General features: G+C 30.4%; 1 protein-coding gene across 1 annotated transcript in view; it reads right to left on the bottom strand.

Moving 5' to 3' along the window:
* Window positions 1-11698: 11698 nt before the first annotated feature.
* The window catches only part of LOC134710634 (uncharacterized), a 32628-nt gene continuing 26465 nt past the window's right edge, over window positions 11699-17861 (bottom strand). Inside the window, exons 16-18 of the mRNA XM_063571018.1 lie at window positions 14190-14681; window positions 13476-13545; window positions 11699-12864 (exon numbers count right to left, since the gene is read on the bottom strand). Coding sequence (XP_063427088.1) covers window positions 13501-13545; window positions 14190-14681 — 537 coding nt within the window. The 3' untranslated portion in view covers window positions 11699-12864; window positions 13476-13500. The remainder of the gene's footprint in view (window positions 12865-13475; window positions 13546-14189; window positions 14682-17861) is intronic.

The following is a 17861-nucleotide window of genomic DNA, read 5'->3' on the forward strand; positions in this document are numbered from 1 at the left end:
TGATTTTTTCACATGCACCAACTTTGAATGTCATCATAGTGTATAAGCCATATTAGTAAGTATGTTAAATTGTGTTGAAACATCAGTATTTGTTTTGTTACATCTTAAAAATATAACGACCGACTTAAGAAACGCAACATTAGATTTGTTTGTGTTATTTTTTTAATGAATGTGTCACCGTCAAAAGCGATGACTGCCTGTTACAAACGCAAAAGTGATTGTCAGAAAGGTCAACACATTCTGTCTGACATGTTTTTGGTTCTGTTTTACACCTTCTAATTTTACATTTGTTCAAACCATTGATTGGTTTTGGCAATTATGCGGTTGGAACTTGAGGGCTTTAAAGTATTTTTCTTCTGTCGATTCTTTGGCAATTTAGATGGGAATCATTTATGGCATTAATCTGTACCCAATGGCACTCAGCAATTTGATTAGCAATTGATGTTGCGGCTGTAAACATGTCTGGAAAATGACATTACATAATCAAATTCTGTTAACGTTTCATTGTCACCACACGTTGATCTATTCATTGATGACCAGCAATAAATCTTGTCTACTTGTATAGTTGTCGGAAAGACAGTAAGACGTGTTTTTGAAGTCATACAGTATGGTTACAGCACGTTTATGTTTTAATGTTTGCAGCATTCTTAAGGGCTAATTCAGTTTTTTTTATTTCTCAGTCTTGGCATAATGGAGATGCAACATTTCATAACTGATTTAAGTGAGGCAAAGGATTGAAAGAACTGTTTCACAAAGCAAAAAAAAACCCTGAAACAATCTTTCATGAGTCTATAATTTCGCTTTAAGAAATTCGTGCGACTTACAAAAATCTGTATGTACAATAACCACAGGTAAGTCAGATTTTGATTTTTTGTAAGGAGAAAGAAGCATGATATGCATGAAAAGTAGTTGTAAGAGAATCCAGAAAATGAGTGTTGCGTTTCTAAAGTCGTTCAATATATACTTTTGTAACCAGATTATTAGATCTACATTTTATTCTTTCATTTTTCATTTTGTCGTAACTTTTCTCTAACAAAATCTTAAAAAGTAGCCTTGCTTAGATGCGTGTATATCAGTTGACACTTACTCTGTCGATGTTCCCTTTCTCTCTACTGTTGCAATTTTAAATTAAAAGATGGACGATAGCGTTCGAAAGATACCAGATGAAGTTTCATACTCATTAATCAAAATTAAACTAACAATGCCGTGGCTTAAAATGAAAAAGACAAACAGATGAATTATCGTACACAAGTAAAAACATAGAAAACTAAAGACTGAGCAGCACAAACATCACCAAAAACTAGGAGGGATCTCAGGTGCTCCGATAGGGTAAAGATCTTGTTCCACATCTGGCATCCGTCATGTTGCTCATGTTATTACAAACCCGATAAATATTCTAATTCGGTATGTCATATTCATGAAATGGGAAGAGGATTGTTGTTCAGATGTAAGAAACATATCCGATATCATCTGTGAAATGGTAATTCAATAACGATCAACCGACTCGTGATGGCGTCCGTAAAATTTAAGAAGGGATGATTTCAACTACACCATTTGGAACTCTACGATTCATAGCTTCCCTGTAAGCAGCAATCCTCTATCAAGGAAATCATGATAGGAAATGCAAGCGTGAGTATATCGTATCAATTGGGAGATATATACTTCGTATGCAGGCGCTACTGGAATGTTGTTACATAAAAATGGAGAGGTCACAATTAGGAAGCTGAAATCATCTCGTTTGTCGTACCGTTTTGTTTTCATCCCACCCACATTTTCTAGATGTACTGTTAAGTCAAAATATGAGGAAGACTTAACTGTATCTGTTGTATCCTTTATCTCTAGTTCGATGGGAGAGACTCCAACAATCTCACTCATTAATCGTTAAATCCGCTCATTTTAACATTTTGGATTCGTGCGTCGCTGATGAGTCTTTTGGAGACGAAATGTGCGTCTGGCGCAAATACAAAATTTGAATCCTAATATCTATGATGAGTTTATCTAACAAAACGGTGGTCCCTGGTATCCATTTCTTGTTGAAGGTTTAAAGCATCAAACCATGTACAGAACCACACTGATTCCATCAATAAGTATAGCGAACATGATATAAAAAATGCTGGATTTTGTGATTGATAATTTTTACAAGCTTCGAAGCTTGATATAACAGTTAGTATTCCAATGGGTACTCGATGTATACGAATTTCCAAATGACCAACTTGTGAGCAAAAATGCAAATATCTCTATTTCACTTGATAGTGTTTTGTCACTTAAGTATCCACGTTTAAGCGGGTGCCTAAATTTTGATTTATTCCAGTGAATTTGGAATTATGATCCTCTCGAAACTAGAGGGTCTGCTTCAAATCTAGACCCCCCAAACTCGAACAGATCAACTGCAACATACACTACATATTTTGTACAGTAACCATTACGAATTGATTGACCGATACGATATGGCTTTTTACAACTCAAAATCGGCATGATTTCGATGTGCAAAATCTTAATGACATCAGAATAAACGGTTTTTAATAGTGACATTTAAAAGACACCTGAATTCGCATAGCGTTTCTGTTTCCACAATTAGACGTTCAAGTATGATTCAAGAGATTCCCTAGATGATTGTTTTCTCTTTTGGTTTATGTATTCAACATGGATTTACTAGTTTGAAGCATCGAGAAACTACTGTCTCATCTTTTCTATCAATGTTTGGTAAAACGTCTTTGGTTGATTTAAGTTATGTATCATGATCCAAATCTTATCATGACGCACTGACATACTGGATTTTTAAACTCTCAATGTGTTATGGTAGCTGTCTCAATCATGTATATCCTACATTCCTTTCATTTGTTTATCAATCATACTGTATTCCTGTCACGTCGTGTTGTCTTTTAAGCGGTATTCTTAACACTGCAACATAAGCGGGTGGTGGGGCAGGCTAGCCTTAAAACCAAGTTCAACTCATCATATTTGTTCTCTTCCAAGTCAGGAATACTGCAGATTTTTTCAAATAGACCGTTTCTTTGTATGATTGTGTTTATTTAGTCTTTTGTTTTTCATGTTGCAGTATAGTGTTTCTGTTGTTCCGTTGTTTTCCTCTTATAGTTGATGTTTCCCTTGGTTTCAGTATGTACCCCGGATATGTTTTCCCTTGATCTCTTTTTTACTACTGAACAACGTTATGCTGCTGTTGCCTTTTTCTATACAACTATTCCAAAATACCAAAGATATTTCAAAGCCCAATTTGACAGCTTTCAAACAATCCTCTTGTGTTAGAAATCTGCTGGTATCGTCTAAAAGAGGGACGAAAAATACCATAGGGACAATCAAACTCATAAATCGAAAATAAACTGACACTGTCATGGCTAAAAATGAAAAGACAAACAAACAAACAATAGTACACATTACACAACATAGAAACCTAAAGAATAAACAAGAACCCCACCAAAACCTAGGGTTGATCTCAGGTGCTCCGGAAAAGTAAGCAGATCCTGCTCCACATGTGGCACCTGATGTGTTGCTTATGTGATTACAAATCCGGTAAATAGTCTAATTCGGTAGGTCACATTAATGAAAACGAAGGGGATTGTAGTTACGACATAAGGAACATATCTGATATCATTTTCGAAACGGTTATTCCATAAAGGTCAACCAACTCGTGATGTCGTCCGTAAAATTTACGATGTGATGACTACAACTTCACCATTTGGAACTATTGGTTTAATAGCTTCCTTGTTACTAGCAAAGTGTTTCAATCCAGTTTTGTTTACAGAGTGTTTAAAGTTAACGCTTCACACAATTGTATCATAGTGTCAAAACGAAATCTGTCATCTGGGAATATAGGTTCAGCTGATAATTTACCTGCATATATTTAACACTTACAACGAAATAAGAAATCAATTTTATTGAAATAATGGCTGGTCTTTTATTATTTTTCAATAGGAAAATAAATGTTTTATGCAACATTCCAGGTTTCAATATGGTAAATTGATGTAATAAGTACATTAAAGCAACAGAACATATTACTTCACATCATAGGTAAACATATTTAGTGAATTCGTAGTTTTTAAAACCAAAATCATTCAATTTAAGATAGAGGCTCAACCTGTTATTTTTTTTTAAAAAAAGTACTAAATCGTTATTTTGTCACAAGAATAATCAAATAACAATATGTGCCATTGCTTAGTGGTGATCACATAGTCAATTTGATAACATGATCATCAATATGTGCAATGCCATAAAAAAATAAAAAAATAGCTTAACGTAGTAATAGTACAAAATTCTGTTAATTTTATGATCTGTTGAAATGAATAACTATCTCACAAGGTTCAATGTAGCCGTAAGGAAAATAAACTTAGTGAAAAATAGAATGTATAAATTGACATGAATTAATTCAACACAATTTGAAAAACACTAACTGAATCTATTTTGTTCTTGATGGCTATTATACATACTATAACATAAAAGTTAACAAGACTAGATTGCATCTTGAACATATATATAGTACAAAAGTTTGTTTTCATACATGAAAACTTATGTTTTAAGGATAAGGTATGATAAGAAACATTATTTAGTGTTTGAAACTGTAGAAATTCAAATAATGCCTAAATCAAATTATATTTGACAAATTCAAATATACAACAAGTTATCATAAATAAATATCAGTAGGATTTTGTTAAATTTTAAATTTAATTTGTTAAATAGAGGGCACCAAATTATTGTTCTTTATATCATACCTTTTTCTTTTGGAAATTCATTCAGCTAAACCTGAAAACGAATTACTAATGCCACCTTATATTTGAAAGGAATAAAAGATTCATACGTTTTTCTTTTCTTAAAATTTATTTGAAACTAAAGTCATCATTAATTGCATCACAAAATCAACACTGACAGATTTGTCTGATAATAAATTGTGGAAAAGAATGTAATACAGGCTTCTTTCAAAGGTTACTGATAATGTTTATACTAGTAATATGATGTTTCTAACTTCAGTTGAGACATCATTGAAGTATTCACAACCATTTAACCATCAATCAATGGTGGACTTGGTCATATTTCGAAAATTGATCATCAGCACCATAGATTGAGGATTATAACTAAATACGGAATAAAAAAATAAACAAAATCATTTATAAAAAAAATAAACATTTATAATTAAATATTAATTAAACAATTCTGAACTGAATTACAAAATAATTGCAAAAAGTGAAAATAAACAAAATAGATCGAGAAACAATATAATAAAGCTAATAATCATAATTTCTCACATGTTTTTGGTTTTTTACATATTATCCTGATAATATTTGTGATATTTTATAATTTGTTGAGAATTTTTCTGCTTTGTGACATCAAAATTTCTGTAACTAAATATAAAAAAATTTAAGCATAAAATTATTTCTAAATATCAATATAAGAACTCTGGTAATAGGCAAGGATTTCTTATTCATTTGGAAGACTGCACTGACCAATATAAATGATATCTTTATGGGGAATTAAATATTGTTTATTCAGGATTTTCACAGGGGATATGGATCAAATTCACTGTCATTATTTTGTATTTCCTGACCCCCCAAGGCGAAGATGATATAGGACACTGAAAGGGAGTATGAGCTCATATATCTCATGTGAATCCCACCACTAATCTTATACTGAAGTGTCCTGATTTCCAAAAAAAAATACAACTCTGATCAGTCTTTTTGTTCTCAAGGTGTTTACCCTCTCAAGGTAACCATCTAAATTGGAGGGTTAGCCAGGATGTTTCTATCCAGTATGGTAAATATGTATCAGACTCAGACTTCTCTTGAACTGAATTTTAATGTGCGTACTATTTTTATGCGTTTACTTTTCTACATTGGTTAGAGGTATAGGGGATGGTTGAGATCTCACAAACATGTTTAACCCCGCCGCGTTTTTGCCCCTGTCCCAAGTCAGGAGCCTCTGGCCTTTGTTAGTCTTGTATTATTTTAATTTTAGCTTCTTGTGTACAGTTTGGAAATTAGTATGGCGTTCATTATCACTGAAGTAGTATATATTTGTTTAGGGGCCAGCTGAAGGACGCCTCTGGGTGCGGGAATTCTGGCTACATTGAAGACCTGTTGGTGACCTTCTGCTGTTGTTTTTTTATTTGGTCGGGTTGTTGTCTCTTTGACACATTCCCCATTTCCATTCTCAATTTTATATGCTATTTCATTATCAATGGCCTTTTACTTTCAATTTATCAAATAAAAGTCTTAATAAATGTATTTCTTAACATGATAAACCAGATGCTTCGCAGGGCGTAGCTTTATACGACCGCAGAGGTTGAACCCGGAACGGTTGGGGCAAGTATGGACACAACATTCAAGCTGGATTCAGCTCTAAATTTGGATTGTGATTAAATAGTTGACACAGCATAGGTTTCTGACACAGAATGAATGTGTTCTAATGAACTTAAAATTTTTGTTTTCTCTTAGAGCAATTCACTATGCTGTTCAATATTAATCCTCTCAAAATAATGTTTGAAGAAATTTTCTTTTTATTTATGAAATTTCAAATGAGAAAAATTGAACCCAATTTTTTAATCACATCCCCCTTTCCCTTATTCCAAAACTAACCTCAATTAAAATATTCTAATGGAGTTTGCAACAATAACTACTCATTTAAATACATCATAAAATAAACTGTAAATAAAATGTAAAAAAAACTGCTTGTTATCACTGAATGGTAAAGATTATTTGAATTTATCAGTTGGTAGTAAAAAGTGAATATACATTGTATATTGTATATAACAAAGATTTAAGTTGATTCTGGACAAAAAAAGATAACTCCAATTAAAAAAAATTCTTGCAATAAGCTATTTCTTGCTTACTATTTTGGACAAAGAAAGATAACTCTAATTAAAAAAAAATTTGCTATTTCACAATATTGTGAAATTAGATATTTCTTGCCATTGCACAATACTGTGCAATTGAAAAGACTTGCTATTCCACAATACTTCATATAATAATTTTAGATCCTGATATGGACCAACTTGAAAACTGGGCCCATAATCAAAAATCTAAGTACATGTTTAGATTCAGCATATCAAAGAGGCCCAAGAATTTAATTTTTGTTAAAATCAAACTTAGTTTAATTTTGGACTCTTTGGACCTCAATGTAGGCCAATTTGAAAACAGGACCAAAAATGAAGAATCTAAATACACAGCTAGATTTGGCATATCAAAGAACCCCATTTATTCAATTTTTGATGAAATCAAAAAAGTTTAATTTTGGACCCCGATTTGGGCCAACTTGAAAACTGGGCCAATAATAAAAAATCTAAGTTCATTTTTAGATTCAGCATATCAAAGAACCCCAAGGATTCAATTTTTGTTAAAATCAAACTAAGTTTAATTTTGGACCCTTTGGACCTTAATGTAGACCAATTTGAAAACGGGACCAAAAGTTAAGAATCTACATACACAGTTAGATTCGGCATATCAAAGAACCCCAATTATTCAATTTTGATGAAATCAAACAAAGTTTAATTTTGGACCCTTTGGGCCCCTTTTTCCTAAACTGTCTGGACCAAAACTCCCAAAATCAATACCAACTTTCCTTTTATGGTCATTAACCTTGTGTTTAAATTTCATAGATTTCTATTTACTTATACTAACGTTATGGTGCGAAAACCAAGAAAAATGCTTATTTGGGTCCCTTTTTGGCCCCTAATTCCTAAACTATTGGGACCTCAACTTCCAAAATCGCTACCAACCTTCCTTTTGTGGTCATAAACATTGTGTTTAAATTTCATTGATTTCTATTAACTTAAACTAAAGTTATAGTGCGAAAACCAAGAATAATGCTTATTTGGGCCCTTTTTTGGCCCCTAATTCCTAAACTGTTGAAACCAAAACTCCCAAAATCAATCCCAACCTTTCTTTTGTGGTCATAAACCTTGTGTCAAAATTTCATAGATTTCTATTAACTTAAACTAAAGTTATAGTGCGAAAACCAAGAAAATGCTTATTTGGGCCCTTTTTGGCCCCTAATTCCTAAAAATCAATACCACCCTTCATTTTGTGGTCATAAACCTTGTGTTAAAATTTCATAGATTTCTATTCACTTTTACTAAAGTTAGAGTGCGAAAACTAAAAGTATTCGGACGACGACGACGACGACGCCGACGCCAACGTGATAGCAATATACGACGAAAATTTTTTCAAAATTTGCGGTCGTATAAAAATATAAATCTAAATTATGTCTCGTCTTCTCATTATTATCAATGCCTTATGTATTTGGATAGTTGTTTGCATAATACCCATTGACAAATATTAGCAGGAATTTTAAAATGCCAACAATCTATAAATCAATAAACCTTACAACCAGAAAACAGCTAACTCTTATTTATAAAATTGTATGTTTACATCTTAATCTTATTCCTTTAACATTTACATGATATAGAAGAACACATAATTGATTGCAACCTGGTTTTTTTTGTTTTTTGTTTTTTGTTTATTAATTTGCTAACTTATTTACTTTCTTTAAACATACAACTTTATATAAATAATAGCATAGTTATAATAATAATACATCAAATTAAAATAATATATTTTAATGACGAAAGGGAATAAATAAATTAAAATGCCCTTCTTAAATCATTATAAGATATACAATTTACATGTATGCTTTTACGAAATACAGACAACAAAGTATTAATTATAAGACTGTAATTGTCAAATCTTGAACTGTTTTCAATAATACCATATGTCATATATATCGTGTTTATATATTGTTATGAAAGTCAATATTGCCATATGGTTATAATTTTGAATAATATCTAAAACTTTCATATTTAAATATATAAATCTGAAATTCATATTATGCATTTATTTCCTTTAAAATTGCACTTAAGGAATTTATCCTGTTAATTCCTCGATTGTACGTCAGATTATACTTAACTTATGACTTATTTGGATGAACCTCCAACCCTTACTGTACATGAATTATTATGGCTTGTGACATAAAATACAAAGAAAAACTTTCCTTTACTGGCAAAACATTTTGTGTGTTTTAAAATGAACTTAAAAAGACTAATAGTTGATAAAATTATGAAAATTAAGACAATTAATTTAATACTACATGGGTGAGGGTTTGGGACTTTCCTAGCAATATTATGCAGTCTGATTTCATGATTTTTTTTATACACGTTTAGGATATAGAACAAGAGGCTCTCAAGAGCCTGAATCGCTCACCTTAATTCTTTTGGTTAAATCTCTCATCAATGATTATTTTGGCTTTTCAATTTATTTAAATGTTCTTTGGATCGTCCTATTATCTTCAAAAGCCAAAAAAAATAATCATTTTCTCCTATGTTCTATTTTAGCAATAGGAGCTATGTTTATTGACATACAAGGAAATCAAATATAAAATTTATACTAGATACTCTGAAACTCATTTAGCCTAAGTTTGGCTGAAATTGATACAGCAGTTTCAAAGGAGAAGATTTTTTAAAGTAAGTCAACATGATAAACAAATTGTACAAAAGGCTTTAAAGGGCAATAACTCTTTAAGGGGTCAATTGACAATTTTGGTCAAAATGACTTATTTGTAGATCTTACTTTGCTGAACATTATTACTGTTTACAGTTTATCTCTCTCTATAATAATATTCAAGATAATAAACAAAAACAGCAAAATTTCCTTAAAATTATCAATTCAGGGGCAGCAACCTAACAACAGGTTGTCTGATTCATCTGAAAATTTCAGGGCAGATAGATCTTGACCTGATAAACAATATTACCCCTTGTCAGATTTGCTCTAAATGCTTTGGTTTTTGAGTCATAAGCCAAAAACTGCATTTGACCCCTATGTTCTATTTTTAGCAATGGCGACCATGTTTGTTGATAGATCAAAACTTCGGATACAATTTATAAACTAGATACCCTAAGGAACATTCAGTTAAAGTTTGGAAGTATTTGGCCCAGTAGTTTCAGAGGAGAAGATTCTTGAAATAGTTTACGACGACAGACGACGACAGACGACGGACGACGACGGACGCCAAGTGATGGCATAAGCTCACTTGGCCCTTCGGGCCAGGTGAGCTAAAAAAGGTCTGTTCTTGAACAGGGTTAAGTCTATTCAAACAGCTGAAGGTTAGGTCAAAGCTATTCATTAAAATTTCTTTCAAATTATTTTTTTGAAGCTGAATGAAAGTTCTTATAATTGCAATACTCACAAACCCATATCATTTACATTTCTAAAAACCTACCATTATTTTCTGAATTTGTGGTACTTGAACATACAAAAATAACTGAAAATCTTAAACTCCACTGGTATCATAATACTACTTCAACATACAAAATACTAAAATTGTTCATCTTTGATGTGTAAATAATCTATCATCTCTTCTGCACAACATTATATGTTATGTATAATTATAACCTTCAAACTTAAACATTTTCAAGAAAATTATATTTTCCTGTAGTACGCCATTAATTCATCTTTAATAATCATATATATTATACTGCAATGGTGAACTTCTAGGAATGACTATAAAAGAATTGAGCATAATCAGGTTTTCAACAACAGAAAAACAAATTATTTTACTCCAGGGCTATTAATACTAAGGAAGATCATTAAAACATTCTAACAAGGACATTTGAATTTACAATTCATGTTGAGAAAGTCTTCTAATAGCACTGGACGGAAACTTTAAATTCAACATCTAAAAAAATTATGGTAAGTAGTTATTTGCAAAAAAAAAAATTTTTTTAAATAAATTTTCTTATATTCATTGTTTCTTTTTTCACATTATTTTTATCAATTTATATATAATATTTCATTCTAGCTATCTTTTTGGGGGGGAATTGATTTATTTATTTACTTTTTTATTGATAATTATTTCTTTTATTGTTATAACTATATTTTCTTTTTCATAGATTTTCAACTTTAAACTTTTTTTAAATTTTAATAAATATTTACATTTCAATGTCTTTGTATTTAAAGAAATGTTGTCTTTAATGCATATGAGAATGCCAAATTGTTAAATATAATTAAAAAACAATGTAAAAACCAAAAGTTGGACTCACTTATATATTCTACACTTTTTTTCTAAATGACAAATCTTTAATTTTACTAAAATCCAGCTTTTCTAACCTTTTGTTTTTTAATAAATTAAAAAAAATAAAAGAATCTATAAATTGTAAATCTCATACTGAAAAATTAAATACTACTGACTTGGTGGGACATTCACAGTCCTGTTACATTTACTTTATGGAAATACAAAAATGTGCTATGTACAATACTGTTAAAATAACTATATCACAGTAAGAACTAAGTAATAATTAACTCTTATCATGATGAACAAATAACCCAAAATGACTGTATTTTCTTCATTTAAGGTGGGACAGTATACTTTCACTTATTTTTTTCTCTACATCAAAACTGTGTACTTATAGTTGTGTGTTTGCACACTTACACACAACAATTGTATTTGCATAGACTACTATATTGGCACATGAATCTGTATAAATATTTTTCTCTACTGTACATAATAAATACATAGATAAACTTGAGATTTTCATAATTTTTAGCACTATGAGCAATCAAGAGATCTAGATGTGTTGCTTTTTTCACACAAAAAATCTTATTATAATATATTTTGTGAACTCTCCACAAAAAATATTTTAAAAATATTATGCATATATTTTATCATAATATTTTAGTGTTAAAAAGAACTGATAAGCACTAAGAATGCACCAATATTAATTATGTAATCTACAAAACTAACAAAACAATTCTAATAAGGCAATTAAATATAATTAAAGAGATGGAGTTTCTGGGCACCATTGACTTATTATCTCACACAAGGGCTAAAGCACTGAGATTTACTGTGGTAGAGAAATATCATCTAGTTTGAATGACTATAAAAAAATAAAGCTATTTTTCTAGTCAATGACATTAGCTAGTGACATTATCCAAACCCTTTCACTTTAACTCATATCACTTGTGAAGTGCGAGATGGAAAATTATTATGAAGATAATCAAAAGAAAATTAAGATAATAGCAATCATGTACATTTTACAAAATACTAGTCTAAATACACTGTACAAATGATATATACTAAAATTTGATATGTGTATTTATAAGGCAACATCTGAATATTTTACTAACTATTTCTTAAACAATATTTCACAAAATATTTACAAGTAACTTCATTCACATGATTTCATTTTTCATTTGGTGTTCTTCAGATGTGCTACCAGTACATGTAAAACAAAAATATATACCAAAAGCACAGATACATTGAGGTATTTCGTTATAATAACACAAAACCAAAATATTTCCAAATTAGAAATTTGTTTCACCTGAGTGCTAACATTGTTGGATCAAATACAAAATTGCACCATGTGAATGAGTAACCATATTTAAGAAAAAAAGAATCTGCATGAACACAAAGAGTTTGATGAAAAATTAACATTGCATTTTCGCATTCAATCAACCAAAATTTTTCAAATTGAGCAATTTGTTGTCCATTCTCAATATAGGGTTATATGCAATATCCTTCAGATGAACACTGCTATCAGATGAAACAATACCATTACATTTTTGCATTCCATTACACAAGGTCTTGCATATAGTGCAATTATGATTTTTTTTGTCCATACTTATTCAAGTGAAATGCCAAGTCCTCACCAAGAACACTAAAAATCAGAAGTAAAATATAAATATGTGTTACATTTTACAATCCTTTAATCAAAATCACACATAGAGTGCACTTCTATTGTCAATTCTACTAACAAGAAGATATATAATGATGCATCTAAACAAACACACTTGAGATCTGTTATCTTTGGCAGTACCTAATCCCCAAAACAAACTAGCATTGAATCAGTCTGACATTGTACCCTGAATTCTGAAAAATAGGTGAAACAAAAGCATAATGTCAAATACATATGATTTACTAAAATGATATAAAGATTGAGATTAACTATGTTTGTTTGTTTCTTATTTGTTGATGTTTAATAAAACTTTCAGCATTCATCAAGGCCAAAATTTTTACTGATCAAGAACACTGGATAATCCGGTGATTACTAAAAACAAGTACCAAAGCAATTACCCTCGCCAATTCAGATAATGTTGATTCTTTCTTATTCTTGCATGAGTAAATGTTAATCAAGAAGTTAACTGGTTAACGAAGTTTACTTTTCTAATATGCTGACTTCACCAAAACCACAAAATCAAAAAATTTATCAACAAAAATACAAATATTCTTCTGACATCCCATGAAAATTGGTACAGACGAAAAAAAAATGAATCCATAGTATAAGTAAAATTTAACACATCATGATTAAACTTACAACCTTTAAGTTGACAAGATAATTTTATTCATTGATGAACTTCTTAAGACCATTTAACCACTTCTGTGTCTGAACATCATATTCTTGGAAGGTTATAATGTGGACATTGTCATAAATGTAACTTAACATCAATATATGACAAATTTGAATAGATATTTGCACTTACATTGTTTCTATTAAGTAGATTACTGTCAAACTGATGATTCATTCTTTGAGGGTTGTTGATGCAATGCCTCCTGAAAAAAAAATCAAACTTATATCAAAATGACATAGACGAGACTATATTTGTTGTTGTTTAAGGTATTATCTGATTCACAGTAATGAGTATAAAATGCAAATACTGTACACAGAGAAACATACTGATTGCCGTATTAATTGGCATACAAAAATGATACATATATTCTTGTTTTGTTATCAAAATAGAATTTAATGGTAAGAAGATCGTTTCAAGCATTTAAGAAAGAGTTTAAAGAAGACCAAAATTTAGTCACAGTATATGGCAGTGTTTTGGTAGAAGTGACCAGTTTTGCTAGTAAAAAGCCCCGGAGAAATTATTGGTGTCAGATCCTATGACGAAGCTCAGAGAATATGTACAGAAATCTGGGTATAGGATAGATTTGCTATCAATAGTCAATACTGTCAATTTATACTTTTCCTAAAAATGTATACCCAAAGAAAATTATCATGCTGTTTACCTTGAGCACCCAACTGATATTATAATGCTATGATGTTCCAATATCTCAAATGTGATTTATCTATTTAGACTTGTGAATGGGGTTTTTTCTAACCATTTCTTTTTAAAGAAAGAGTTTTAGTTTTAAAATTATGAAAACACTACTCTATTCTCAATTATAATAAGAAATCAAAATTACAAAATTACCTTATTTTCAAGTCTGACGTAGTGACGATTTGCATGTATGAAACCAAGGTGAATATTTTTTGTTTGTTCATTTCGTTGAACTGGATTATATTTTGAAAAACGTTCTGGGGATTCAGTAGATAAAACTGAAATGTGCACACTAAAATGGTGACTAATGGCCCTCAATATAAGTTCATCCCCATATGTTCCTTGCTGTTTCATAGAGTTTAAATATTGTGACCATTTGTCCCCATTTTGATCATTTATTTGATCCTCTAAAAAAGACGAATATTTCTCTCCATTTGGCGTTGTGTCATTTTTCTCTAAATACTGTACAGTTTTTATTCTGAGTTCTTTTGCTTTTTGTTCTCCTATCAGAGGGTGTTCACTAATCTGATCTCCAATGTAATGGGAAATTGCGTGGAATAAACAATTTCCATCTGCATGAACATTCTTAACAACATATCCATGTAAACCAGCTATTCGCTCCATTTCACTGAAACAAGAATCTTCCTACAAAAGGAAAAGGTTTCAAAACTATCAAAAAGATTTTTCGTAATGACAAACAATAGAATTGTGAATGGAAATTGGAAATGTGTCAAAGAGACAACAACCCGACCAAAGAGCAGAAAAACAAAATAAAAAGATTACTACAAACACACACCATATAATTACTACAAATTATAACTAATACACATGCACTGTTAAAATAAACAACTAGAGGCTCTAAGGGGCCTGTATAATGTATTGCTCACCTGTCAATTTTGCTCCAAAAAAATGACAAAATATCAAATATAAACCAGCTAAATGGCCAGGAATGGTTTTAATTTCCCCAGAAGTTACAAAGGAGACAATTTTCTAACAGCTAAGGGAGAATGACAGACAACACCAGATTATGGACTAACACAGACAATGTACTATGACAGATGACAAATGCCAGTGATGACAAAAACTCATACTGACCCATTATGCTAGGTGAGCTAAAATAATAATAAAATCAGGTAGATGTTTGTTAATTGCATAAGATTGCCAATTATAACATAATGATATAACATATTAGATGCTGAATAAATATATAAAATAATAATTAAATATACAGTAAATTCAGTATGTTTTGCAAGATTTAAAATGACCATGTATTATGCAACAAGATGCATCTTGCAAAAAATTAAAAAAAAAAAACATTTTAAATTTTGATAGCTAACTTGTATTAAAAAATGTCCAAAAGTTTCAATAGTAACTACGCACAATAGTTTCTGAAATTTACTGTATATTTTTAATGCAAAATCATGCACCCAAGTAAAACTAAATTATAATGAGCAGAGCTCACATCATTATACCCTGCAACTTGTAAATCCCCCAAAATGATTGGATTGAAATAAATAAAAAAACAGTTTTGAAACCCCCCAAACTGTCAAAGGTCAATACTGTAAATTCAGAAATTATTGCGTTCATTGATTATTGCAATTTTGTTATTCATTTTTAATTTATGACTTAAGGTCAAGTTACAGTAAATGGGCTATGTCTTAGATTTCGGTAAAATTTGGCATACAGCTCTGGCCGGATGAACTTCAACTGAAAATCTAATTAATAATGCATTTATCTCAATTATCATTTGAAATATTACTGATTGAATTCTTACAAAATGGGTGAACATTTGTATAGAAAGCACATAAAATTGGCGAAAACCCTTCTAAAATTTGTCTTAAAATCGCCAAACCTCTAATTCTACTCCATAGATTTTTCTTAAAAAACTATATGTTGTTGATACATAAATTTCCGTTATAATGATGCAAAATAAAGATGGTGTCACCGACTTCGTTTTTACGGAATACATCATTTTAAGTTGCGTTCTTTGTGAAAAAAATCCAACAAAACGTCGAAATAATCGTAACGTTATCGCGTTGCAGGCCGTAAAACGTTGATTTTTGACGTTTTTCACTATTAATAAGGTAACAAATTGATTATTAGACAAAAAACGAAGTCGGTGACCCTATGATTATTTTATGTCATTAAAACAGAAATTTATGTGTTAACAATATATAGTTTTTTCAGAAAAATCTATGGAGTAGTATTAGAGATTTGGCAATTTTAAGACAAATTTTAGAAGTTTTTTCGCCGATTTTATGTGCTTTCTATACAAATGTTCACCCATATTAAGAGAAATCAATCTGCAACTTTTCAGAAAATAAAAGAGATAAATGTATTATTTTTTCGATTTTCAGTTGTAGTTCAACGAGCCAAGGTTGTATGCAATTTTTAAGCAAAATCTGCGACATAGCCCATTTACTGTTCCTTGACCTTAAATGCAATTTCAATTTTATACGGTTTTGAGAAAAATCCTGTTTAATTCATATAAGTTATTTCAAAATGCGAGTTTAAATCATTGTGTTTAAAACCCAGTTGCATAATAATAAAAACCTCGCAAAAATTTCTGAATTTACAGTAAATTTTTACAAATCTTAAGATTAATATAAGATTGAGAGTGCTTTTCCATATAATTAATGCATAACACTTTTAAAATATTTAAAATACATAATGGGCACTGATTTTCAAACTTGTTCGAATCATTGTTGACACGAACCAATGATGAAAATTTAATATATTATTATATATATATATCTTGCAAAAACTGTACTCATGAGACCTTTTTCATTGCAATCTTACATATAATCTAAATCAATATTACAAAGGGCCATGACTCTTTTGAAAATAATTTTCCAGCCTGTACGAGATTGCCGATATGATCCATTGAAACAAGTTTTTATAATATCTGCAAAAAATGTACAAAGGGGAGCATCTTAAAGAACAAAGTGACAGATGCCTAATAATTTTTGTGTTCCTTCAACATGTCCTACCGGGGACAAAAATAGGAGGTACACATAACATTATATAATTGAAAGGGGAAAATTTCAATAAATTGTTATAAGGGGATAAGGAGGAGTTGCGGGTACAAAAAAAATACCTCAAAAAAAGTAATGGCCAAATCCATGCTTTGGTTAAAAGAAAACCAGATGCTCCGCAGGGCGTAGCTTTATACGACCGCAGAGGTTGAACCCTGAACGGTTGGGGCAAGAATGGACATAACATTCAAGCTGGATTCAGCTCTAAATTTGGATTGTGATTAAATAGTTGACACAGCATAGGCTTCTGACACAGAATGAATGTGTTCTAATGAAATTAAAATTTTTGTTTTCTCTTAGAGCAATTCACTATGCTGTTGAATATTATTCCTCTCAAAAAAATGTTTGAAAAAATTTTCTTTTTATTTATGAAATTTCAAATGAGAAAATTGAACCCATTTTTTTTAATCACATCCCCCTTTCCCTTATTCCAAAACTAATCTCAATTAAAATTTCTAATGGAGTTTGCAACAATTACTACTCATTTAAATACATCATAAAATATTAAGATTTAAAAAAAACTGCTTGTTATCACTGAATGGTAAAGATTATTTTAATTTATCAGTTGGTAGTAAAAAGTGAATATACATTGTATATTGTATATATAACAAAGATTTAAGTTGATTCTGGACAAAGAAAGATAACTCCAAAAAAAAAAATTCTTACAATTAGATATTTCTTGCTTACTATTCTGGACAAAGAAAGATAACTCTAATTAAAAACAAAATTGCTATTTCACAATATTTTGCAATAAGATATTTCTTGCCATTGCGCAATACTGTGCAATTGA

This window comes from Mytilus trossulus, chromosome 3 (genome assembly GCF_036588685.1).
Source record: "Mytilus trossulus isolate FHL-02 chromosome 3, PNRI_Mtr1.1.1.hap1, whole genome shotgun sequence".
Taxonomy (NCBI): Eukaryota; Metazoa; Mollusca; class Bivalvia; order Mytilida; family Mytilidae; genus Mytilus; species Mytilus trossulus.